At 48.4% G+C, this 26,555-nt stretch overlaps 1 protein-coding gene across 2 annotated transcripts in view; it reads right to left on the bottom strand.

The window, feature by feature from the left end:
- Window positions 1-26,555, bottom strand: part of PIK3CD (phosphatidylinositol-4,5-bisphosphate 3-kinase catalytic subunit delta) — a 61,530-nt gene that overhangs the window by 10,969 nt on the left and 24,006 nt on the right. The window contains exons 1-4 of one of the 2 annotated variants that reach the window (XM_065935799.1): window positions 25,065-25,193; window positions 3,322-3,494; window positions 690-918; window positions 353-582 (exon numbers count right to left, since the gene is read on the bottom strand). In XM_065935799.1, coding sequence (XP_065791871.1) covers window positions 353-582; window positions 690-918; window positions 3,322-3,462 — 600 coding nt within the window. In that variant the 5' untranslated portion in view covers window positions 3,463-3,494; window positions 25,065-25,193. Of the gene's footprint in view, window positions 1-352; window positions 583-689; window positions 919-3,321; window positions 3,495-25,064; window positions 25,194-26,555 lie in introns of those variants that run through there. The other variant, XM_065935801.1, reaches the window with a different exon arrangement.

Consider the following 26,555-nt stretch of genomic DNA (forward strand, 5'->3'; position numbering starts at 1 on the left):
CGGGGCACAGGGGCGCACGTGGGGTGGGGGGCAGTGTGTGTGGCCCATCTGCATGTATTAGGCACATCCTACCCCCCAACTGCCTCTGATGACTGCACGTGGCCAACACCAGGAAATATCTGTTGGATACATGAGTGGACTGAGGACCAAAGCCATCCGGTCACTCTGCTTCTTGCAACTCGCCTGGTGGGACGTTTGGCTGACCCCTCCGGTGTAATAGATACCCCACAAATACCACGCAATGTTGTTGGAAGGAGGGTGGATCTGGAGGGCTGGTGGGGGACTGGGAGTCTCGTAGGGGGACCGGGCAGCCTGCCTGCAGCACACCGGGCAGGCAGGAGCCTCAGCTCACCTCGCTGCCCTCAAACTTGACATTGACCAGGAGGGCCCGATTGGGGACGCGCAGGGTGCCCGGCCCCCAGCTCCGCGCTGAGGGCTCCAACTGCAGAGGGAAGCTGTACTGCAGCCAGGCCTCCCAGCCCAGCTGCTGCCTGCGGGCAGCCGCCTCCTCGCAGAACTGGCGCATCTTGCCTCGGAAGTCATTCACCTCCGGGTCTTGCAAAGAGTCAAACTCGTGGAGGCCTGAGAGGTGAGGGAGCCAGGTCAGCGCCAGGATCAGGGGCGGGGTGGGGCCGGGGGGACAGGGGCAGGCCCGGCCGAGGGAGGACCGCCCGGCCCCAGCAGCGCACCTTTGCCGATGAGCAGGCTGATCTGCGAGTTGATGAGCTTCTTCACGCGGTCACCCTCGCGGGCCACCAGCCTCAGGACGGGCAGGAAGGGCTGGATGTCGCAGAGCCGCCGCTGCTCGTCCTCCAGCTCCTGCTGCTCCGCCGTCTGGTTGACGCAGGTGAACACGTAGGCCTCAGGGTCACTGAGCATGTGGAAGAGCGGCTCGTACTGGGCGCGGTGCCATAACACCTGCGAGGACAGTGGTCCGTCAGCCCGGCCCCTAAGGTGGGCGGGGCCGTGGGCGGGGCCACAGGGAGCCCAGGGCTGGTGGGGGGCTGACAAGTGGGGGCAGAGGCAAGGTCCCAGGACCACTACCCTCTCCACGCCGCGATCACTGACCACAGGTTTAGGGTCCACCGGGTCATTAGGAGTCGCCGATCCTGCCCTTCTATGATGGGGGCCAGGTAGGTGCTAACATCTGGAGCTGAGAGCGGGTCCTCTGGTCTCCCCTAGGCTACGCTGAGAGATGGCCAGCCAGACATGACCTCCAGGCACCCAGCTAATCGCTCTGGAGCTCATCACCCTGATCTTTCAACTCTGGCCACTAATTCAGAAAAGTTTAACACAATGAGGGGACCCTAAACGCCTCTGCGTGGAGGTGTCCCCAGGGCGCCGTTTTAGTGCAAAGGCGCTCACCGCTGAGTTACAGAAAAGATGGAAAAGGAGAAAACGGCCCTATTTTTCTTCCACGGGGGATGGATAATTATGTTCCATCAATGTAAAGGGACAGAACAGAGGTGTGAATGGAACATAAGGATACCTGTACCAAGGGCAAACAGGACTCCAAGATACAGCATTCAGTGGGGAGAAACCCCAAGCTGTATAACAGTGAATGTCATTCAACCCCATTCCCATAAAAAAAATAAAAAATGTAATTATTACTACTAAAATAATAATTTTATTATTATTAAAATAAATAATAATTTTATTATTCCCATAAAAACAATTAATGAGTGTATTATAGTAATTAATAATTACTGTAGACCAGGACTTGGCAAGCTACTGTTTGCCAAGTTATTGGAAGACAGCCACTCTGGTTCACTCACACGCCATCTATGGCTGCTGCCACCCCAGACAGAAGAACTGAGTAGTCGAGACAAACACCATATGGCCAGCAAAGCCCAGGATATTTACTAGCTGGTCCTTGGTATAAATAAGAACATTAAGAAACTGAAATTGAATTGGGATATGAGGTGAGACTGAAGGGACTGATATGTTTTAGATTTCTGTGGTGCTGGAATTTTACTAATGTGTCTGCAGTACTGGAATTTTAATAATATGCATGTATAGCTCTGTAAGCAGAAAAATATGATTCACTTTAAAGTGATATTTACATAAGGTTAGTAACATGAAAAAGATGTTGTAATGTTAACTCAGAAAAAGAATATAAAAATTCATAAAGAGAATAATCACAAAAAAACACTACATAGAAAAGAAAACAGGAAATAGCTAAAGTGTTAACTGTGGTTGTCTCATATGGCTGGATCATGGGTAATTCTTTTCCTTCTAACTTTTTCTTATTCTCCTAAATTTCAGTGTGTCCATATACTTTTGAAAAGGAAAAAAAGAAATTTAATTTTTAAAGAAACACCCAGAGGGACTTCCTTGGTGGTCCAGGGGCTAAGACTCCATGCTCCCAATGCAGGGGGCCCAGGTTCAATCCCTGGTCAGGGAACTAGAGCCTGCATGCCACAACTAAGAGCCAGTATTAAAAAAAGAAAGAAAGAAACACCCAGGAAGGGAAGGTTTAAAAACATAAAACAAAACTCAAGGATGGTTCATTGCATCTCTCCTTTTTTTTTTTTGCTCCCCAGTGTTTTCAAATCCAGGGCTAAGGCCTTGTCCTCTGACATGACCCGTGAAGTCCCACCCTTTGCAAGTGGGATAAGCCCTTGAAAAGGTCACAAGACACTATCTACCAAATACCATCCAGACGTTTTATCCTTTGACTCAGTAATCCACCATGAAAATAATTCAATAAAGCCAAAAACTATTTCCAAAGATGCTGTTGACTATGAAGACAGCTCTGAAGACAAAAGACCAGTAAAACTCCTAAGTGGCCGTGGATGGGCTGTGGTTTCAAACATGAGGGCAGACTCATGGAGAGAATGAAAGGCCCCCCTGGGAACCAGCACCCTGGAGCTTTCACGAGAATCTAGGGAGGGACAACATGGCAACCCACTGTGGTATTCTTGCCTGAGAAATCCCAGGGACAGAGGAGCCTGTTGGCCCCCAGTCCATGGGGGTCATTAAGAGTCAGATACGACTGAGCACGCATGCATGCAACATGCAATGTAAGGGCAGGGGCTGAATTTGGAAAGATAGGTCGATTCTAACTGTGGGTTTTAAAGAATTCTTGCACATTATTTTATCTTTTAATTTTTTTTTTTTTTTCGGCCACAATTTGAGGCTTGCAGGATCTGAACCCAGGCCCCAGACAGAGAAAGCTCAGAGTCCTAACCACTGGACCTCAAGGGAATTCCCATGTCTTTTAAAATTCATAGCAGAGGATCTCAAATCTGAAACTGCGAGACTTTTTCTGTCTCTCTGAGTTCCAAGCTCTGGGGACTAGTTTTAAGGTCAAGATCGTACCTTCTTGATAGTGCTGAGGTTGGCATTTCGGGACACAGGGAAGTTCAGATAGACCCCTGTGGGCAGCAAGAAATCAACTGCCACGTTCTGATTCTCCTCCTTGGTCCAGAATTCCATGGGGCAGTCAACCCCGGGGGGCATCCTGCTTTTTCACTTCTCAGATACCAGTCCTCCTGCAAAGGAAGCAAAGCATTGTGAGGCTCTCAGGTGTGCTGAGTGAGTCCTTTCAAAGGACCCTTTGAAAACACGAAGTCAGGACCTCTGCCAGCAGGAGGCTCTGAATGGAGTCCCAGCCAGGAGGTGGCCTGTGGCTCCTGCGGCCCCAGGTTGCTGTCCAGGCTGAGCGGCCTCTCGTCACAGGCAAGCACTGTGTCTGCCTCCCTCACGGCAGTGCCTCCAGTTTAAGACACTAACAGGACCTCTTGGAGTAGGAAATGGAAACCCACTCCAGTATTCTTGCCTGGAGAATCCCATGAACAGAGGAGCCTGGCAGACTACAGTCCATAGGGTTGCGAAGAGTCACACACAACTGAGCAGGTACACAGGACTTCCCTGGTGGCCCAGAGGCTAAGAACTGCCTGCCAGTAGAGGGGACATGGGTTCGATCCCTGGTCCGGGAAGATCCCATATGCTGCATGGCAGCTGAACCCATGTGCCTCAACTGCTGAGCCCATCCATGCACGCTAGAGCCTGTGCTCGCCAACAAGAGAAGCCACTGTGACGAGAAGCCTGCGCACTGCCCCCGCTCTCCTCAACAAACTGAGAAAACCCGTGCGCAGCAACGAAAACCCAGCACAGCCCCAAACAAGCAAATAAATAAAAATTATGAAAAGACACCAACAAACCCATGCCAAATCATTTTTCTCAAGAACACATACATGGGAGACCTCGCCATGGCTGCTAGCTGGCAAAGATGGAAAATGGCAGGATCACTGGGCAGACAACCCTGGATTTGAGAAGGACCGAAGACTAAAGTTCTTTGAAATTTTACGACCAGAAACCAAGCAGCTTTGACCATCAAACAAGTTGTTGCAATATCTTGAAGTGAAGTGAAATTTGCTCAGTTACGGTTGAGTCTTTGTGACCCCATGGACCATAGCCCACCAGACTCCTCTGTCCATGGAATTCTCCAGGCAAGAATACTGGAGTGGGTTGCCATGCCCTTCTCCAGGATCTTCCTGACCCCAGGGATCAAATCCAGGTCTCCCACTTTGCAGGCAGATTCTTTACTATTTGAGCTACTCGGGAAACCATACCAAACTCCCTCTCCAGCAAGTAACAAAATGTTACAGACACAATTAGAGGTCTCTGAGTCTCTACCCTGATCTGGTCACCACCACCTGGATTCTGGTTGTTTACAGTTTCCATGCATGTTTTTATCCTTTTATTAGACTAAAATGTATCCACAAATGAGTCCTAATATTTTCCATGCTTTCCAAGCATTGTATGATTAGTGAGCCTTCTGCACCTTGCTTTTGCCACCCAGCATTGCAACCTAGATTTCTGCATGCTGATACATGTAACTCTAGTTCATTCCTTTTAACTCCTGGGTGATTTTTCACTGTGTAAATAAACCACAATTTATTTCCTCCCCCCTTCTTTTGTTAAGGAACTTCAAGGTTTGTGTCTGTTTGTTTGGTTATTACATATTATGCTACAATGTATATTCTTGCACACATCTCCTTGTGTACAAGTGAGAGTCTTGGTGAATGTTCTCTAAGAAAAATATAATTTGAGCTACGTGTGTAATGTCAAAGTTACTTTTTAAAAAGGTAAAAAGACACAAATAAAGTTAAGTTAGTAATCTATTTTATTTAACCCACTATATCAAAACTATGGGGCTTTCCAGGCGGCACCATTGGTAAAGAATCCACTTGCCAATGTAGGAGACACAAGAGACATGGGTTCCATCCCTGGGTTGGGAAGAGCCCCTGGAGGAGGAAATGGCAACCTGCTCCAGTATTCTTGCCTGGAAAATTCCATGGACAGAGGAGTCCATGGGGTTGCAAAGGGTCAGACACGATTGAGTGACTGATTATGCATGCATCCAAACTATGGTCATTTCAATGTTATCCGTATAGAAAAATTACTAAGATAGTTTACCTTTCTTTGGTGTTAAGGGTTTGAAATCTGGAGTGTATTTTACACTCACAGCACAATTTGGACAGTAGGTTTTCATAAGAAAATTTCATCTGTATGTAGATTTCATGCAACTTACAGGTTAAAACTCCGCCTGCAATGCGGGAGACCTGGGTTTGATCCCTGAGTTGGGAAGATCTCCTGGAGAAGGGAATAGCTACCCACTCCAGTATTCTGGCCTGGAGAATTCCATGGACTGTATAGTCCATGGGGTTGCAAAGAGTTGGACACGACTGAGCAACTTTCACTTTCACAGGTTAAAAAAGTAGGCTTATCGACTCAAGTTGTTCCAAGTATACTTAAGTTTTTCAATAACTGAATCAAGTATGAATTCTTACATTTAAATGAATTAAATAAAATGTTTTAAAATTCCATTCCTGACTTATACTCTCCACATTTCAAATGTTCAAGAAAGACACGTGGCTGGTGGCTGCCATATTGTATAGCACAGGTGATGGGTAGATGCCTAAGAGGGGAATTGTCAGACCATAAGTATAATCTATGACAAGGGGTAACCACATCTTTAACTTTGTAATCTCCATATCTTAGTTAGTACTTGGCATTGTCCAATTTTCTCATTTCTGACAAGCTGGTGGGCACAAAATGCTCTCTTGTTTTAATTTGCATTTCTCTAATTATCCATAAAATGTTTACCTTCTGCAAATAACAGGCTTATAAACATTTCCCTTTTTTGTCTCTTGCTATTGTCGTTCATTAGAAAAGACCCTGATGCTGGGAAAGATTGAGGGCAAGAGGAGAAGGGGACGACAGAGGATGAGACGGTTAGATAGCATCACTGACTCAATGGACATGAGTTTGAGCAAACTCCAGGAGATAGTGAAGGACAGGGAAGCCTGGAGTGCTGCAGTTCATGGGATTGGACATGACTTAGCAACTGAACAACAAATTGATGTTTAGTACCTAAGTTGTATCTGACTCTTTTGTGACCCTATGAACTGTAACCTGCCAGGATCCTCTGTCCAGCGGTTTCACAGGCAAGAACAGTGGAGGGGGTTGCCATTTCCTTCTTCAGGGGATCTTCCCGACCCAGGGATCGAACCCGCGTCTCCTGCATTGGCAGGGGGATTCTTTATAGTCTGAACCACCAGGGAAGCCCTGGGATTGTCTTTTGCTTACTGGTTTGTAGGGTTTCTTAATATTCTTTAGATTCAGTTCTTTAATTGTTTGAATGAGTTGAGAATATCTTCTAATTTGAGTCATCTTTTCATTTTACTTATGTGTCTTTTTAAGGAGCAGAAGTTTTGAATGTTGATGTAGTCAAATCTTTTTCCTTTATGTTTTATAAATTTTATCCTTTAAACAAATACTTCCTTACCCTAAGGTCACATCCGCTGAGATTGAAATGACTTTAAAAATAGCTGCAAGGAAATGCTTAGTTTGAGAGAGATGTTCTTCTGGGGGCTCTGCCAGTGGGGCCCAGGCCTCACTCTTGGTTAGATGTAGAAGCTGCCCTGAGCAGCAGGACCAAGCATGCGCTACCGTGTCACCACTGTTGGGATCCACTTCCTCTGATTGTAAAACCACATCCTACTCTGGGTTCCTCTTTCTGAGAATGGCCAGGCCAAAGGCGTTTTTTTTTTTTTTTTTTTTTTTTTTTAATTATTCAAAATGTGGAGGATCATCAGAAATTCTGGAAAAATCCATTTACAATGGTTTGGCTGAGCTTCAGAAGTCAGGAGCATTTTTGACCACTCGATCCTGAGGTTGAGATGAGCACCTAGGGCTGGAGCTCGCCAGGACTCCAGCCAGAGAGACGGATGGGGCTCTGGGACACAGGTATCCCTCGCTCCCCTGCCCTCAGTGCTGTGGGAAGCCTTTGATTACCCCCATCCATGCGGGATTCAGGGAGACCCTTTGATATTAAAAAGTAGTTTCTGGGCTTCCCTGAAGGCCCAGGGGCTGAGCATCCACCCTGCAGTGCAGGGGATACAGGTTCGATCCCTGGTCCGGGAAGATCCCACACGCCTCGGGGCAACGGAGCCTGTGGCCACAACTGCTGAGCCTGTGCTCTAGAGCCTGGGGCCACAACAGCTGAGGCTGCGCACCGCACCTGCTGGAGCCTGCGTGCCCGAGAGCACACGCTCTGCCACAAGAGAAGCCATCGCAGTGAAACACCCGTGCACCGCAACTAGAGTAGCCCCCGTTCTCTGCAACTAGAGAAAGCCCTCGCACAGCACCAAAGACCCAGCACAACCAAAAATCAATCAAAAAATATTTAAAAACAAAACAACTCATTCCTAGAAGAGGAAGACTCGTGATGGTGTGGGCAGGACAGAATCAAACGCCAGAGGGGAATAGGAGAAAGATGGGGACTCTTTCCTCTTCTGTGGGCCCAGGACCCAGGGTGAGGTTACTAACAAGCCCCATTCTTTGTGAAGCCCAGACCCATCACTCTCAGTATAGATATGGGACTCAGACGCCAGCTAATTCAGAGACTCTAGAACTGCTCCAAGAATGTGGATTGGCATAACCACTTTGGAAAACTGTTTAGCAGTATCTATTAAAGCTGAACACATATGCCCTCTGTGTGTGTGTGTGTGTGTGTGTGTGTGTGTGTGTGTGTGTGTGTGTGTGTGTAGTTGCTCTGTCGTGTCCAACTCTTTGCGACCCCATGGACTGTAGCCCGCCAGGCTCCTCTGTCCATAGGATTTTCCAGGCAAGGATACAGGAGTGGGTTGCCATTTCCTTCTCCAGAGCATCTTCCGGACCCAGAGATCGATCTGGGGTCTCCTGCATTTTTGGCTGATGCTTTACTATCTGAGCTTCTAGAGAAGCCCAAACACATATGCCCTATGACCCAGAAATTACTTCCATGCCAAGGTACATGCTCACCAGAAATGCTAGCACATGTGTGCCAGACGACGCCCCAAAGAGTATATATAGCACTGCTACTCATAACAGTCCCCAAACGGAAACGTGCCACGTGCTCATCAGTAGTAGAATGGAAAATACTACTTCTTCTCCCCATGAAATTCATATAGCAGTTTCTTCTCCCCATGGAATTTGTATAGCAATGAGAGTGGATGATCTATAAATTCAACATATAAGTGAATCTCACAAATGTGAGGCTGAGTGAAAGACGTCAGGTACAAAAGACTGTGTGCTCAAGAGCCCATTTATAAGGAGAACAAGCACCAGCAGAACTAGTCTGTGTAGGCAGATGAAGAGAGAGGGGTTACGGGGGAGTGAGGAGGGCAGTTATCCCAGGGAAATGGGGCACAGGGGTGCTGGTAATTTTTCATTTTTTTTTTTTCCTGGGAGCCAGGGACCTTTCAAAAACTCATTCCACTCTCAGTCCAAGTGACTCAGATGGGTTGACTTCAGTCCTGGGTCCCCAAGTGACCTGAGACCCAGGCCCAGCCAATCAAAGCCCTGTGTTTTCTCTGGCCTTGGGGACTGGACAGGAAGCAGGAATGGGATTGGCCCAGCCAATCGTATCTCTCTGGCTGCACTGATTCCATGATGGGTATATGACTATCAAGTCCATCCAATTGGTTTTGACATCTGGGCTTCTTTGGGGACTTTCTCCTGGGAGAGGAGAAAAGACAGAATATCTACCTAGAGTTGGGCTTCCCAGGTGGCCGAGTGGTAAAAAACCTGCCTGCCAGTGCAGGAGACCTAAGAGACACAGATTCGGTCCCTGCGTCAGGAAGATCCCCTGGAGGAGGGCATGGCAACTCACTCCCGTACTCTTGCCTGGAGAGTCCCATGGACAGAGGAGCCTGGCGGGCTACAGTCCATGGGTTCGCAGAGAGTCGTACATGACTGAAGTGACTTAGGACACACACACACCCTAGAGCTGCTGGTGACCACCTGCTGCCCTGGGGACTGGGACCTGGGAAAGAACCAAAGTGGAGGAAAGCAGGACTCTGTGTGGAACGTAAAGCAGAGTCCTGAGGACAGCCTTTGATTCCCTGGATCCAGCCATGCCTGAAACTACACTTTACCTTGGACTTTTCAGTTCTATCTGCCAAACTCCCACCCTGCCTTTTTTTTTTGTTGTTAACTTAAGAGTAGTTTGAGGTGGGATTTCTGTCACTTGTAGCTGAAAGTATCTATTTCCATGACTAAAGTAGCACGTTCCTTTTGGGAAGCCTCTCTTGTTTGGAGAGTTCTTTCCTTGGAAACGGCCCACCTCTAAGAGCCAACCCCTGTCCTTTGTGCTGCCACCCAGAGGCACATGGAGCTGTTATCTGCTGCCCTCCTGGAGGATGATGGTTCCAGCGTGTCCGTTCTCCCCACGATGCAGATTTAGACCTTTTTGCCAAAATTTGGCATTCCATGAAAACAAGATGCTCCAGATGGGGCCTGGCAGGCCAATTGTAGAAGAATGTTCTGGGCACCAAACTCCCATTTGTTTGGCCTAAAAGTATATCAGGTTTCCCGCCCCTGCTCCCCCAGCCTACCCCACAGAGTGTTCTCCGGTCGCCACATCACCAAGCTTGGGGGCTGCCAACCCTCCAGATATTTCTCACAGTAAGCCAGGGTCTCCCAGCCTATGTGTGCATGCAAGCCAAATCGGCGCTTCAGTCGTGTCCAACTTTTTGTGACCCCATGGACCGTAGCCCACCAGACTCCTCTGTCCCTGGGATTCTCCAGGCAAGAAAACTGGAGCAGGTTGCTATGCCCTCCTCCAGGGGATCTTCCCTACCCAGGGATCAAACCTATGTCTCTTACATCTATCTGCATTGGCAGGTGGGTTCTTTACCACTAGCGCCACCTGGGAAGCCCCTCCCACCCTGTACAGGAACACTAATGTCCTGAATCTGAATGCAGAAATTCACAACTATTCTCATGGAGTAATTTGCACTCGAGAATGGAATTTCATCTCACAAAAATAATCTGCACTCACGTATTATCAGATCTGACACTTTGTATATATCACTAAGGCTGAGATGTATTAGTTTATTCAACTAGTATTTATCAAGTGCCAGGAACCACGAGAGGTGCTGGGAACACACAGGTGAATGAGACAAAGGGTCCCTCTCCAGAAAGACCTTACACACCAGTAGGGAAGACACAGTAGACAAGATGGATGTTTCTGCAATGATGGATCAAGGTGGTAAATGGCAGATTGTCAAGTGATGATGCGAAGGACAGCAGGAGGGGCTACCACATGCAGAAGGCTGAGAAAGACCACTGTGAGGGGAGGACACTGGGGCAGAGGACCAGGGTGAGCCATCATGTTCAGAGCCGACAGCAGGCGGTCCCTTGCCTCTGGAGCATGTGCGACAGTGGGATGAGATGGGCTGAGGAGGTCAGTGGGGACCAGTCTCATTGAGCCTTCACAGGGAAGCACCTGGTTTTCATTCCAGGAGTGATGTACAGTTCTGGAAGGTTTTAGGCCAGGGAGTCACTGGATCTGATTGGCATCTCAAATGATGCTGTTGGCTGTGGCTAGGAAGGGCTGGACAGTTGCAAGCAGGCAAGGAGGAGAGTGTGGGGCAGCTCATGCTACAGATGATGGTGGCTTGATCTAGGAGAAGGAGATGGAACTGGCAAGAGGAAGGGAATCACATACATCTAGGAGCTAGTGGGGGGCAGAGGTCATCAGATGGGGGACAGTGAGGGAAGGAGCAAGGATAACAGGCAGGTTGGGCTTGGGAGACTGGCTGGATAGTGGATATTTACTGAGATGGGAAAGTATACTGGAGAAACAGATTTGGAGGGGCTTGAAATAGCAAGAGCTCCATTTCAGACACACCGAATCAGAGTTGTTTACTGAGCACCCCAGTGGAGACATCCAAGGGTCAAAGTCACAGTAGAGCTCAGAGGAGACATCTTTGAGGTCATAGAGACATCACTTGGGGTCAGTAGGCGGCCATGGAGCCATGGGACAAGAGGGTAAGTGAGGGCCAGGACCACCCTCCGGGGACCAAAATGGGATGGACCTAAGAACAATGAGCCATCCTTCTCACTCCAAGTCATCCAGAATTTTGAGAGAGGGCTTTTCTATTTATCCACATCTGAATCATTCATAAAAGATCAAAGAAAACTGGACCAAGCTCGCTTCCTCTCACCTTCCCACTTCCAGCCAGCATCATCCACAGAACAGCTATGCGGCAACAGAGTCATCCCAGGTGGGGGACTGCTGTCCCCATCCTCTTTGCAAGCTGTTACAAGACATTCCTGGATGTCAGGCCACTTTCTTTGGCCTGAGGATGAAGAACAGTTTTTCAGCTGTGAAGGTTTGAGGGGTCTGACCTGAGTCCTAAGCGGTTGGCAGAGGAATTTCTCCAAAGGTTTCGCTACAAGGACATCCGCCAGCCCCATCCTTCCTCGGACCTCAGGAATGTTTCAGGGGGCCTTAAGTTATTTCTAAGTGTGCTAGTTGTTCAGTCATATCTGACTCTTGCGGCCCCATGGACTGTAGCCTGCCAGGCTCCTCTGTCCATGGAATTCTCTGGGCAAGAATACTTGTGTGGGTAGCCATTTCCTTGTCCAGGGGATCTTTCTGACCCAGGGATTGAACCTGGGTCTCTCACATTGCAAGCAGATTCTTTACCATCTGAGCCACCAACCAGGGGAGTAAGTTATTTCTAAGAGAAAAGGACAAATAAGGGATGTAGGATCCCAGAGTCACAAATGGGATGGGGAGTGAGCCTGTAGACCATACAGCCCCTGGGCTGGCAGACCAGCTGCTTGTCTCTAGCTCGGGACAGCTGAAGGATCCCTTCATTCCTGCTGAAACTCCACTGTGTGTGTGTTGGGGGGCCGGGGTTGGGGGGCTCAGAGCCAGCATCTCCCGAGTTGGCTAGACTTCTACCTTGTCCCAGTGGCCATCCCAGATGTAGCCGACGTGCTCACCAGGAACTGCTACTCAGCCTTTGTCAATGTAAAAACTGTCTTTTTTGTGTTACAGTCACATGTCCTGGGAAACAGCTTCCCAGGGGAACACATGAGTCACTCTCAGCAGGCTCTGTGCAAGGGATAGGCAGCAGGAGAAGGGAAGTTGTGTCCTACTTGTCTGAGTGATAAACAGCCTTCTCCCTAAGGGATGCCCTGGGCAAAACATGCCCTGTACCTTCGGATGTTACTCTAAAGCAAGAGTCTAGCAGTCCCCCTGCACCACTCCTATGAACCTGCATAGAGAGAGATGTTCATGTCCTTAACTGGAGGACAAAACCTCTGCCCAATGTCTGGATTTCAGAGCCTAAAGTTATAACCCAATGAGCCCAGGGGAAGGAGCCTCAGTCACAGAAAGTTGTAGAAGGTGGTTACGCCCACAGTCAAGGATCTACAGTAAAGAGGAAGCAGTGAGATTTTATTTTCTTGGGTTCCAAAATCACTGCAGACAATGACTGCAGCCATGAAATGAAAAGATACTTGCTCCTTGGAAGAAAAGCGACGACAAAACTAGGCAGCGTATTAAAAAGCAGATGCATCACTTTGTTGACAAAGGTCTGTATAGTCAATACTGTGGTATCCAGTAGTCATGTACGGATGTGAGAGTTGGACCATAAAGAAGGCTGAATGGTGAAGAACTGATGCTTTCAAACTGTGGTGTTGGAGAAGACGCTTGAGAGTCCCCTGGACAGCAAGGAGATCAAACCAGTCAATCCTAAAGGAAATCAACCCTGAATAATACTTTGGCTGCCTGATGTGAAGAGCCAACTCATTGGAAAAGACTTTGATGCTGGGAAAGACTGATGGCAAAAGGAGAAGGGGGTGACAGGATGAGATGGTTAGATAGTATCACTGACTCAGTGAACGTGAATTTGAGCAAATTCTGGGAGATAGTGAAGGACAGAGGAGCCTGTCGTGCTGCAGTCCATGGGGTCACAAAGAATACGATACAACTTAGCAACTGAACAAGTATCTACCATCCACCCAAGATGGGAGAGGAGGCGAGCCAGCAGCCATGTGACAAGGGCTGGGGACCTCAGGACTGGCCTTCCATGTCACACTGAGCAAGCAGAGTCCACACTGGGCCCCTCGACCTGGGTTTATTTTCAGGACTTCTCAGCCTCAAAAAGTCCTTATAATCAAGTATTGCTCCAGGCAGCCTCCCATGGAGAAAGAAATGAACACTTTTCCTGTTGCCCACCTTAGATGGAAAGTGCCAGCAAATGAGTACATGAGAAGTGGAGTGGAAGATGCTTGACCCAGAGGGCCCACCTCCTGGTGAACCTCCTGTATGCTTACTCCAAAGGAGTTTCCAGGAACCACCACCCTGCTCTGGCTGCTAAGAGATCCTCCAACCACCACATCCTCCCAGAGACCCTCAGGAAAAAGAAGGTGGGGCCCTCCTCAACCCAGAAGGCTGTAGATCCCAAGTCTTTATTCATTCCTTCACTAGCCTATTCATTCACTCAAAAATGTTTATTTGAGCACCTTCCATGTGCCCATCAGGGAATGGAACAGGCACCACTCCTGCTCTCATGGAATCTTTAGTCTAACAGGAAAAAACAAAAAAATGAAACATTTGAATAATCACGATGATTTCAGATAGTATAGGCTTGGAAAGTGATAAAATGGGGGTTTGCTAGGAGGGTCTCCTTTGGATGACAGGTCAGGGAAGGGTCCTCAGGTGAGACTATATTGCAGGTGAGGCTCAAATGATAAGAAGGATCCAGCAAAGCTCTATGAAATAGGGTTCCAAGCAGATGGAAGGGGAAGTGCAAAGGCCCTGAGGCAGGAGACCAGGAAATGAAAGTCACAGATGAAGGGGAGTCTGGGCGAGATGATGAGGCTGATCCTGCGGGGCCTTCTAGCCTTGGTGAGGAGTCAGGCTTTGTTACCTCTGCAGCGGGAAGTCACCAGGGGATGGAGATGGCCTGATTTTACGCTTAACAAAGAAGACTGCTTTGGCTGCTGTGAGCAAAATGGAAGGATGAGAAGCAAGGATGGAGGTGGGAAAGCAATGGGGCTAAGGACCCGGGTCAGAGCTGGCAGGGCAGATGAATGAGGGAAGGTGTTGGGCCCTGCAGGCCACAAAGCGCCCCGATCCTCTGTTCGTAAGGAGCTGGCAGACAGGCAGTCCAGCAGCCCAGCCTTGAAGCCTGCATCTTCCTCCTTCTTGAAAAGAATGAGGCCACAGGCCAGAGGGAAACTGCAAGGCCCAGGGCCCTCATCAAGCACACTTTTAGGATAGATGTGCTATTCTTCCAAACTACAAATACTTTCTTTTTTTTTTTTTGGTCCAAGCAAGTTGGACATCCCAAAGACCATCCCATGATGAGGAAGGATGGGTTTGTCTGGAGGGCTAACTCCCCAGCTCCAGCCATGAGAAAAAAAGGGGTTAGAGGAGTGAAGGATGGGACAAAATAACAAAGTAATGGCATGTTGTGCAGAAGGCATTTCAATGTCTGCTTGGAAGGTAAGCTGAGGACATACACCGCCTTACTCCCTGGTCTCCTTGTCTACCCACTTCTGCCTCCTTCACTTTTAAAGAAATACATTTTATTTAATTATTTATTTTTGACTGTGCTGGGTCTTAGTTGTGGCACCTGCGATCTTCGCTGTGGCAAGCAGTCTCCTCACTGTGGTGACCAGGCTCAGTAGTTGTGGCTCAGGCTTAGCTGTCCCACAACAGGTGGGATCTTAGTTCCTTGACCAGGGATCGAACCCTCATCCCCTGCATTTGAAGGCAGATTCTTAACCACCGAACCACCAGGGAAGTCCTCTTTCTCACTTTTTTTTTTTCATTCTCTCCCATTTTAAATATATCTCCTTTGACTCCATATTATTCAAAAGGGCAGTAACTTCTAATTTGAATATTTTAAAAAGGGAAAATTCTCAGTGGGGGGAAGCCAAAACAGACATCAGAGAAGGAGAGGGGTAGGGCTTTAGAAATTCTGTTCATGTGGAAAGAAAAGAAAGACTTCTGACTTCTCTTGCTGCCATCAGAAAAAACAAGCCAATTGTCCTGCAGAAAATTCTATCTCAACAATCTCCTAGGATGCTCAGTTCATGGTGCACCTAGGGGGCTCAGCATTATATAGAGAAATTGAAGAGAAAGATCCAAGTTCTCATATCTGGTCAATTTGGGGAACTATCCTAGGAAGCAATTCATAAGCGAAAAAGAAAAAGCTATATGCACAAAGGGCTTCCCTGGTGGTTCAGCAGGTAAAGAATCTGCCGGCAATGCAGAAGACTCCAGTTCAATTCCTAGGTTGGGGAGATCCCCAGGAGAAGGGAATGGCAACCCACTCCAGTACTCTTGGTCTCCCCTGGTGGCTCAGACAGTGGACAATCTGCCTGCAATGTGGGAGACCTGGGTTAGGCCCCTGGCTCGGGAAGATTCCCTGGAGAAGGGAACGGTAACCCACTCCACTATTCTTGCCTGGAGAATTCCATGGACAGAGGAGTCTGGTGGGCTACAGTCCATGGGGTTGTAAAGAGCTGGACACGACTGAGAAACTTTCACTTCACCTATATGCACAAAGATATTCATTGTGGTATTATCTGTGAAAGTTATAAATCAAAACCAGTAAAGAGACTTCCCTGGTGGTCCAGTGTTTGAGATGCTAAGCTTCCGATGTGGGGGGCCCAAGTGCGATCCCTGGTCAGGAAACTAGACCCCACAGGGCACCACTAAAGTGTCCTGCATGCTGCAATGAGGATCCTGAGTTGCAGCACAGCCAAACAAATAAATATCTAAAATAACAATCATAAAGAAATGGCTAAATAAATTATCATATATACAACAAGAGTGAATATAGTCACTAGAACAACACCTGTGCATACTACATGACACTGCAAATAGACCCCACATAAAGTGAAACCAATACGGCACATATAGTTATCATGGCAACATATGTCTGTGGACAAAACATTTCAGTAAGCATAGAGAAAATGAAAACAGCTGTATTATTGATGGAAGTGGCTATTATAATAATGACTTTAAAATTTTCATACCTATGAAAGTTATGAAAGCACATGATTTTAAAAATTAATTAAAACTAAAATGTTTGCAGCAAAAAATTAGCAGTCTCTTGACCTCCACATCCAAATATACCATCCTCATTTTCAGTTGTTTCTCTGGGTATTCATCTCTGCATTTCTAAATAATAGGTTTATATTGATATTTCTTGATCTTCAACTTGTAACTTCTTTTCTTAACATTTACTTATTTGTTACTGCCTGTGGGCTTGCACTAGTTGAGGCAAGCAGGGTCTGCTCTCTAGTTGCAGTGCACAGGCTCACTGCAGTGGCTTCTCGGTGCTGAGTATGGGCTTTAGAGCACGCAGGCTCAGTAGTTGCAATGCATGGACTTAGTTGCCTTGCAGCACGTGGACTCTTCCCCGACTGTGGATTGAACCCGTGCCCCCTGCATTGAAAGGCAGATTCTTAACCACTGGACCCCCAGGGAAGTCCCAACTTTTAACTTCTTACCTTAGAAGCTAAGTTTGTGCTTTCCTGCAGCTACACACATGCATGGATCCTCTCTCCCAACTTCTGGATATAGCAATGTGATCATTTTTTGTTAATCAAACTTTAGTGTTTCCATTACTATAACAATGTAAATACTGTTCAAAGCTAAGCCACATACTATACTATGATTTCCTTTCTTTTTTAAAAATATATTTATTTATTTGGCTGCTTCAGGTCTTAGTTGCAACATGCAGGATCTTCTTGTGATGCACAGGCTTGGGAGCACGTGGGCTCAGGAGCTCTGAGGTATGTGGGACCGTAGTTCCCTGACCAGAGATTGAACCTGCGTCCCCTGCACTGCAATGCAGAGTCTTAACCTCTGGACCACCAGGGAAGTCTCATGATATCCTTTCTTGTTCCAACTTTTTGTTACAGCTATAGTTGATTGTTGCCTTGTTTTTCATTTTCTTTGCATTCTATGTATGAACGAGTAACTATTCCCTAAACTCTCTAACAGAACTATAAAACTCTCATACTATAACAAATATATCAAATAATCCGTCAACTCCATTTTTTTCTTACAGATATTCCTCCTGGGCTCTCAGCCATCTTGCTCTAAATTGGGCTGGTTGCTCTCTAGAGAAGATGCAGAACTGGGACTTCTCTTCACTATTATTATGGGCATTCCCTTCACCTTCTCTCCATCAATAACAGCTCTTGATTGCAAGTAAAGAAGTGGACTCTCAATGATTAAGCAGGGAAGGAGATGATGGGTTATCTGACATATTTGCTGCACAGTGAGAAGTTTAATAGTTCTATTGGAGAGTTTGAGAAAGAATTAGTGATTACTCCAAGCCAGGCTTCAGCAATACATGAACCATGAAATTCCAGATGTTCAAGCTGGTTTTAGAAAAGGCAGAGGAACCAGAGATCAAATTGCCAACATCCACTGGATCACCGAAAAACCAAAAGAGTTCCAGGAAAACATCTACTTCTGCTTTATTGACTATGCCAAAACCTTGGACTATGTGGATCACAATAAACTGTGGAAAATTCTGAAACAGAAGGGAATACCAGACCACCTAACCTGCTTCTTGAGAAATCTGTATGCAGGTCAGGAAGAAATAGTTAGAACTGGACATGGAACCACAGACTGGTTCCAAATAGGAAAAGGAGTATGTCAAGGCTGTATATTGTCACCCTGCTTATTTAACTTATATGCAGAGTACATCATGAGAAATGCTGGGCTGGATAAAGCACAAGCTGGAATCAAGATTGCCGGGAGAAATATCAATAACCTCCAATATGCAGGTGACACCATCTTTATGGCAGAAAGTGAAGAAGAACTAAAAAGCCTCTTGATGAAAGTGAAAGAGGAGAGTGAAAAAGCTGGCTTAAAGCTCAACATTCAGAAAACTAAGATCATGGCATCCAGTCCCATCACTTCATGGCAAATAGATAGGTAAACAGTGGAAACAGTGGCTGACTTTTTTTGGGGGGGCTCCAAAATCACTGCAGATGGAGATTGCAGTCATGAAATTAAAAGATGCTTACTCCTTAGAAGGAAAGTTATGACCAATCTAGACAGCATATTAAAAAGCAGAGACATTACTTTGTTAACAAAGATCCATCTAGTCAAAGCTATGGTTTTTCCTGTAGTCATGTATGGATGTGAGAGTTGGACTATAAAGAAAGCTGAACACCGAAGAATTGACGCTTTTGAACTGTGGTGTTGGAGAAGACTCTTAAGAGTCCCTTGGACTACAAGGAGATCCAACCAGTCCATCCTAAAGGAGATCAGTCCTGGGTGTTCATTGGAAGGACTGATGTTGAAGCTGAAACTCCAATACTTTGGCTACCTGATGTGAAGAGCTGACTCATTGGAAAAGACCCTGATGCTGGGAAAGATTGAAGGCAGGAGGAGAAGGAGATGACAGAGGATGAGATGGTTGGATGGCATTGGCAATTCAATGGACATGAGTTTGGGTAAACTCCAGGAGTTGGTGATGGACAGGGAGGCCTGGTGTGCTTCAGTGCATGGGGTCACAAAGAGTTGGACATGACTGAGTGGCTGAACTGAACATTGAAAACTGAGGGCTTCCAGGGTGGCTCAGATGGCAAAGAATCTGCCTGTGATGCAGGAGACCCAGGTTCAATCCATGGGTCAGGAAGAAACCCAGAAGAAGGGAATGGCTACCCACTCCTGTATTCTTGCCTAGAAAATTTCATGGACAGAGGAGACTGGTGGGTTACAGTCCATGGGGCCCCAGAGAGTTGGACATGACTGAGTGACTAACCCGTTTGCTTTCATGTTGAAAAAAATCAAATAAAAATATGAGGCAACTATCAACTCCAGGGAAAACAAAAAGTTGAACAAGAAAAGAAATATAATTTCAGTACACTATGTGCAGAGTCATTTCTGATGGCAAAACTGCTGGTATTGCCACTGTGTACTGGGTACTGGGCTTCCCAGGTGGCACAGTGGTAAGGAATGTGCTTGCCAATGAAGGAGATGCAGGAGACCCAGGTTCAATCCCTGGGTCGGTAAGATCCTCTGGAGGAGGAAAAGGCAACCTGCTCCAGTATTCTTGCCTGGAAAATTCCATGGACAGAGGCGCCTGGTGAGCTACAGTCCATGGGGTTGCAAAGAGCCAGACACAATTGAGTGACTGAGAACACACTGGGAGCTATTTTGTATCCCTGCCACTTATGTGCCAAGAACTCAAACTTGCAGCCCATCCCTGCTGTCACCATCACAACCATGGATAAAAGAAACATTTCATCCCTCTCTTCTCTGTCAACATGTAACATAGATACATCTCATTAGTGGTGCCCACATCACAGGTCCAGTCTTGGAAGTGAGTACTTTTCAGTTCCCATGGTGGGGTAGGTTTTTTTTCTCCCCACTCTCAAGACTCAAAGACAACTGAAATACAGAAGGTCATTTGGCGGCTGAGCCAAAGGAGAAACAAGACAACTGCACGTTGTACCACTTGTTCCTCTTTGTTGGTTTCCTCTCTCATTTTAGTGGAGCACATCCTCCAGTAGCTTCCTTGAAAAGGAATACAAAGGGTATGTGTGTGTAAAGTTTTTGAAAATTCACATGTCTGAAAAATGTCTTCATTCTATTGTTTTGCTTGAATGGTGATTACAACATTCTGGATTAATTTCCCCTGGAAACTTGAAAGAATTGCTCCATGTAACTTCTGATATTGCTTTCCACCCCACCCCACCCCCCTTTTCTGGTGTTACTTTTGTGAAGTCCAATGCCATTCTGTTCTCTGAGCTTCTGTTTGTGGCTCCTTTTCCCTGTGCTGGCTTTTAGTAACTTCTATCTCTGGAGTTTTGAAAGTTCATGATGCTGTCCCTTAGAACATCTTTTACTTTGATGTAATCTATCTTATTATCATTGTGCTCAGTGCTACAGAGACTCAACGCAGAAACTCTTTCACGTCTAGATTTTTTTTCCCTGGTGTTTATTTAATAACTTTTTCTTCTCCATTTCTTTCCCTTGAGCTTCTATGAGACAGATACTGGGCCTCCTAAACTTACTCTCATTTTCTTATCTTTTCTTTCTTCTTTCCCATCTCTCAAGTCTTTTTGTCCTACTTTCCAGAATTTCCTTGTTCTATCATCCAACTCTATTCTACTGAAATTTCCACTCCTAGTTTTGATATCCAAGAGCTTATTATTATTTTATGAATATACTTTTTATGTTTTAAATATTTATTTATTTACTTTGACTGTGTCACGTCTTAGTTGCAGCATGTGGGATCTTCCCTGGTGGCACATGGACTCTCTTAGCTGTGGCATGTGGGCTTAGCTGCTTCTCTGAATATGGGATCTTAGTTCCCTGACAGGGATCGAACCCACAACCCCTGCATTGCAAGGCAGATTCCTTTTTTCAAATTTAATAAATTATCTATTGTCTGCACTGGGTCTTTGTTGCTTTGCGTGGACTTTCTCTAGTAGTGGTGAGCAGGGACTACTCTGCTCGGGTGCATGCGCCTCTCACTGGGGTGGCCTCTCTTGGTGTGGAGCACAGGCTCTAGGCACACGGGCTTCGGTAGCTGCAGCACTCGGGCTCAGTACTTAACGGGGCACAGGCTTAGCTGCTCCATGGCACGTGGCATCTTCCCGGACCAGGGACTGAATCCATGTCCCCTGCGTTGGCAGGTGGATTCTTAACCACTGTGTCACCAGGGAAGTCCCCTAAATATGCCTTTTTAAAGACAACCATGTTTATGACTTCGAAATCTCTTTTTCCTATCGGTCTGGGTCTCTGTCTTTCATGCTAGAGGACTCATTCGACATGCGATGTACCAGATCTGCCCATTCCAATTTAAGAGCGAGGTACGGAGAGCTGTTTGTACAGGCCTAGCTGCTTGGTTAGTATTGCTGTGAAGGGACAAAGGAGGGTTTTTTCATGTGAGGTCCATTTCCTCAGAGAGAAGTTCTTCAAAACCCTGCCTGGAGGGTGGGTAGAAGCCAGACAGCCACGCTGTGGGAGCAGCAAGACAGGGTCTCTCTGTTCAGCACGCAAACTTTCATTGACTCCTCCTGTTCTCAGCACAGTGCCTCCCTTACCCTCGACTGCCCTGGTTCAACACTGCCTGTAGGAACCAGCTTGTGGGGGAGGAAGCTGCCTGGCGGCCTGAGAGAGGGGTCTGTGGCTCTAACATATATTTCCAACTCATATTCCTGCTTCCACCTGCCCCCCCGCACCCCATCGTCAGGATCATTCTGTAGCCCTCATTCTTTAGCCTTTACTGGGAACTGTATACATGTCAGCTCCCCTTCCTTGCAGCTGGGATATTCAACCTTCTAAGCTTTGCTTCTCTCTCACCTCGCTGATCCCCACCTTTCAAAAGTTTTGCTCACATCCCTCCTCCTCTATCATCTACTTTTCTGTTTTTCTTAAGGATTTATACCTTTACTCTCCTTTTTTGCATTCAGTTCTTTTTGTGGAAGTTCATGATCATATTTAACAGTAAATCAAAATCAAGCTTCCAAAGATACACGCAAAGAAGTCTCTCTGGGGGTGGGGTGGGGGGAGGATACTCCAATAAGCAAACATGGTTCTTTCAGGAGGGGGGGTATAATTATAGCCAAGAGATGCTTGTAATTTCTTTGTATTGTGTACACTTTCAACAGTAAATAGGTATCTTATGAATCAAAAAGTCAGAGGGTTAAAAATCATTATTAAAAGTCATTTTCGGAAACACAGATCAAGACAGTGTAAACAGGTGTGTAGAAGAAACTCCAACTCCTCAACAGTCTACACAACCCATGGTTTTTGCCTCTGGGCCAGGGAGTCCTGCGGCTCCACAGAAACACCCTGAGGTTTTCAGAGGGTGGCAGGAGTGGGACAGGGCGCTGAGTGGAAGGGGTTCTGGGCCAGTCTCTAGTTGTACCACAGTGGCACTCTTTCATTCTGCTTTATAGGTAAAAATTCTGCTTAATAATTTGATCTTTTTAGAGAGAGCCACACTAATAAAGATGCTTGGAAATTCCCAGCAAAGATCTAGAAATGAAGGGAGGATGGTGGTGGGGGGAAGCCCCCAAGGATGACATCATGCTATAACCTGTGTCCTACCTGAACCATCAGAAATGACAGTGGCTGCTTGAACATCCATATAAGGAGCTTGGTGCTTATAGCGTACAAACTTGGTGTACAAGAATACACAAGTACACACAGCTGGCAAATGCGACCAATCTGCGAGCTTGCCAACCACACACGGCCACTCCCAGACACTAAAGGCAGGTGCTCAGCCAAGGTTTGGCCCAGTGTCAGTCTCTGATCTCAGTTTCTTCATTCACACAATGAAAGGACTAACATCCCAAAAGTTCCAAGGAGTATCCTCTTATTGATACAGCGACTGCCAACTCCCTAGAGAAACAGAATGTCCCCACCTAAGGACTCCTTGAGAAGCGGTATCAAGTTATGAAAATCCAATCCACTTCCTCCGGAAGAAGGTTTTAATTCTTTTCTGGCCAAATAGGCCTGTCTTGCTCTACCATGAACGAAGCAAGTCAAATACCAAATGCTGCAGCTTAAAAACGGACTCTAGGGCTCCTCGGAGCAAAGCCATCCCTTTCTTCCTGGGCAGCAGCAGACCTTTGCTGGGAAGCTGGCAGGGATCTAAGTCCACATCCCCCTCTGTTGGCTCGGAGCACAAATTCGGGTCACTCTCTTCCTGTTAGCATTCTAGTCCTACAGAGTTCTCCTTTGGCTAGACAGTCAGGGAGGGTGGATTCCATTCACATTCTTAACCGGTCTACAAAATAACATCTCTTCTTCCCCCACACACTTGTTTCCTTTGCCTGATCTACCTTTCTGGAATGGTCCAAAAAACCAGCAGCAAAGGTCCCTCTGCCTGGCAGGTTAAAGATGCTTTGGAATCAGTGAGCATCAGTGCACTCTTGCCTGACTCTGAGCTACTTATCTGTCTGGAAAAAGAAAGAGAGCAGAAAGACAGAAAGACAGAAAGAGAGGAAGGAAGGAAGAAAGAAAGATAGAGAGAGGGGAGAGAAAGAAGGAAGGAAGGAAAGAAAGTAGAGAAAGAAAGAAAGCAAGAAATCTTTAAAAAGAGAAAGTCTCAGAAACCTTCTGCACATTCCCTTAGAGGACTTCAGCTCAAAAGCAACTCTTTCACCAAGGTTCCCTTTTTGCAAACCAGTCACATTGTGCTTGACGGGCCTTTTTCACCATCTGTGTCAATGCCACCCCCAGCTCTCTTTGGTGGTACTGAAGCAAACCACAGGAACATTTCCAGTGCCCGAAGCAGGAATTTATATACATACAGATGACTCAGATCATTTCTAGAGTTGTTTGTTGGTTTTGTTTGGTATTTGAAAGCAAAGTAAGTGATCTGAGTCAAGCCTGGGTTCGAGTTCCATTCAATGGCTGCAAAAAACATGTCTGTGAACTTGAGGTCTCTATTCAACACCCAGATCACATCATAAAAGAAGATTAATCCTTGTTTGGTGGAGATGAAAGGGAAGGGTGTGTGGGGAGGGGTTCGCCCACTCACTGCATCTGTGGTACTACTTTACCCACTGTGGGTGGCTCCTGGAAATAATCTGACCCCAGGGAGCAAAAGCTACCTGAGTTCCGAAAGCCTATGCAGCTGGATTCCAGCAGCAGGACATGACGCTTACCCCCCACTCCCCAGCTGGTTTCTCCTGCCTGGAACCCACTGGGCTCCTGAAAAGCAAGAAACCTAAACCATTGACTCCATGAGACAAAACGCCCAGTTCTAGGAAACTGTTGGAAAAAGATGCCGCCCCAAGGTCCAAGCTGGAATTCTCCCTGCTGCCAGCCTAACCCCTGGAAGGATACCCCGTGGACCCTGCTGCAGGTTTCGGATGGTCCCTCCACTCAGCATCTAGGGTAGGATGGTAAGGACTTCCCAGAGCAAAGCCACCAGAGAAAGGTGAGATCAGCGACAAGAACTAAGAAAGAAAGAACTTGCATCGCTGACCAAGGAAGCTAATTAACAAGAGGACAAAAAAACAGCAGCTCAGTCACAGGGAAATGAGACTCGATCAGAGCAAAAGCACTTTCAAAACGAGAAAGGACGAAGCAGAAAGCGCGAGGGAGCCGAGAGAATGGAGGGTTAGAGAAGGCAAGGAAGGAACTGGTCCTTAGGAATTCAGGTCAGGGAACAGGGAGCCGGGACAGAATTCACAAGAGGGCGGTCAGGGAGGAGGTGCGTCTTTCGCTCTGGCCCTCAGCACCTTCCGGGACCTCAGGAGCCGGGTCTGCTGCCCTCTAGCCCTCTGGGTTCAAGGGCAAAGCTTTGGGAGGCATCACTGGGAAGGGACGGAGCGCAGGATGCTCCGTCCCGAATCGGGGGCAGGGGGAGGGGAAGGCGCGCGCGGCAACTGCTTGGTCCCTGACAAGTAAACATCTTGCCCTGAACAGGCGCGCGTCCCCGTCCGGAGCCCGGCGGAGGGCCCTGCTCATTCCCACCAAGGGCGGCAGCGGGACACCCCGGATTCCCGGCCCCCCGGAGGCATAAAAGGGAGGCAATAAAATGGGAAAAGGAGACTATGAACCAGTCCACGCCAGAGAAGCACAACGCGGCCCGCTGCCTCGGCCTCCGCAGCCGGGTCGGGTGCGCCCCGGAACGCGCCCTCCTCCCCAGCCCCCGCACCCCCGGGCCGGGATCGCCCCTCGCGGACAAAGCCCGGCGCTGGGCGGGGTGGGGCGTGAGCGGGGGGCACTGGGACCCCGCAGACGCCCGCACAGGTGGGCTCCGTACCGGGTGTCGGTGCCGGGGGCGGAGCCCGGTCTCCCTGGAGACTGTTGCCCAGGGGACGCGGCGGGCGGGTCCCGGAGCGATGGGAGGGCGCGAGCCTCCGGGCGGCGGCGCGGAGCCCGCGGGGGCCTGAGGGCAGGCCCGCGGCGCGGAGCCGGTGAGTGGGGCATCCGCGAGGGGCGCGGCCCTGGGCGGGGCCCGGACAACGGGCCGGCGCTGGCAGGGCCAGGGGGCGGGGCGTCCCGGGGTCGGGGCGGGGCCAGTCGAGGCGCGGGCACCGTCGGCAAATTCTCACAGCCCCAGCTGGGCGAAGCTCTGGAGAGCAGGCGTGCGCTCTGCGCCTCGCGGACGCCGCCGCAAATCCTCCCCGAGCCCCGCTACGGGCGGGTGGGGCTGCGCCTGGAGCCTGGGGACCCGGGACAGATTGCGCGCGCTGGCCCCGGCCCCTCTTTCTGCCGGTAACCAGAGGATAGAAAATGCCACCTGCAAAGTGAGCGAGGGAGGGCCGTTCGCCAGACTGCTCGGGTTCCCAGGGAATCATCAGAAAGGGCGGGGCACGGGGCCAGTGTCACTTGTCAGGAGCCCGGGTCACCAGAGCACCTGGCTCAAATCCAGTGCGCGGACTGTTGCCCAGCCTCTGGGCCCCGCTTTCCATCGGAGTCCCTCTCTCAGTTCCTATTTAGAAAACAAATAGGTTAGCTCGGGACTGTCACGATACATCTATTCATTAAGATGAACTGTGCGTGCAGGCAGAGCGTGTCTGAGACAGCGCGGTAATCCCCATGCACTTCGTTCCAGATGCTATCCAGGCGTCACCTTGTAAGATGGGCATTGTTCTCTCTCGAGTTGTAAATAAAGCAGAAGCTCGGAGGGCAGGGAACCTCACTACCACCCCGCACCACACACACACACACACACACTTCCTCACCCTATCCCACAGCCTCTTAGAGCTTTAGGACCACTTTGGATTGGTACCAGGTTCATACGGTTCTTGCCCTGCAACGTCCCAGGTCCCCACGAATGCTTTTTGGAGTTCACCGCCCGGAACTTCAACCTCCGCCACAGTGGAGCGCAAACGGCTGAGGAGAGTGTGAGGTTCGGAGTGACCCCAGGGTGTCCCACCCCTGGGGCGGAAGAAAGCTGGCCTGAGCGACTTTCCACCTCCACCGAGCGTTCCAGGTGAGGCGCCCAAGGCAGGCCCGCCTGTCCGAACCCAAGGAGCCTCCCTCCATCCCAGCTTCGCCCAGAGCCTGGGAAAAGGGCAGGAGAAACACTCCAACAGAAGTTCCCGGGAATCCTGAAGAAGCCTGGGATGCGCGGACCAGGCAGACCGGTCCTGGGAAGTCCCGGAGCCCTCGGCGATCTCTGCGTACTATCCCCAGCACCCCTGTCAGGGCCAGGGGTGCCGGGAGCCCCGGGCTTCTCGAGAAGAGAAGAGAGGGGATTCAGGATAGGAGGATCCCCCTCGGTATCCCGTCAGCGGATGTCACACAC

This window comes from Muntiacus reevesi, chromosome 5 (assembly GCF_963930625.1).
Source record: "Muntiacus reevesi chromosome 5, mMunRee1.1, whole genome shotgun sequence".
Lineage (NCBI taxonomy): Eukaryota > Metazoa > Chordata > Mammalia > Artiodactyla > Cervidae > Muntiacus > Muntiacus reevesi.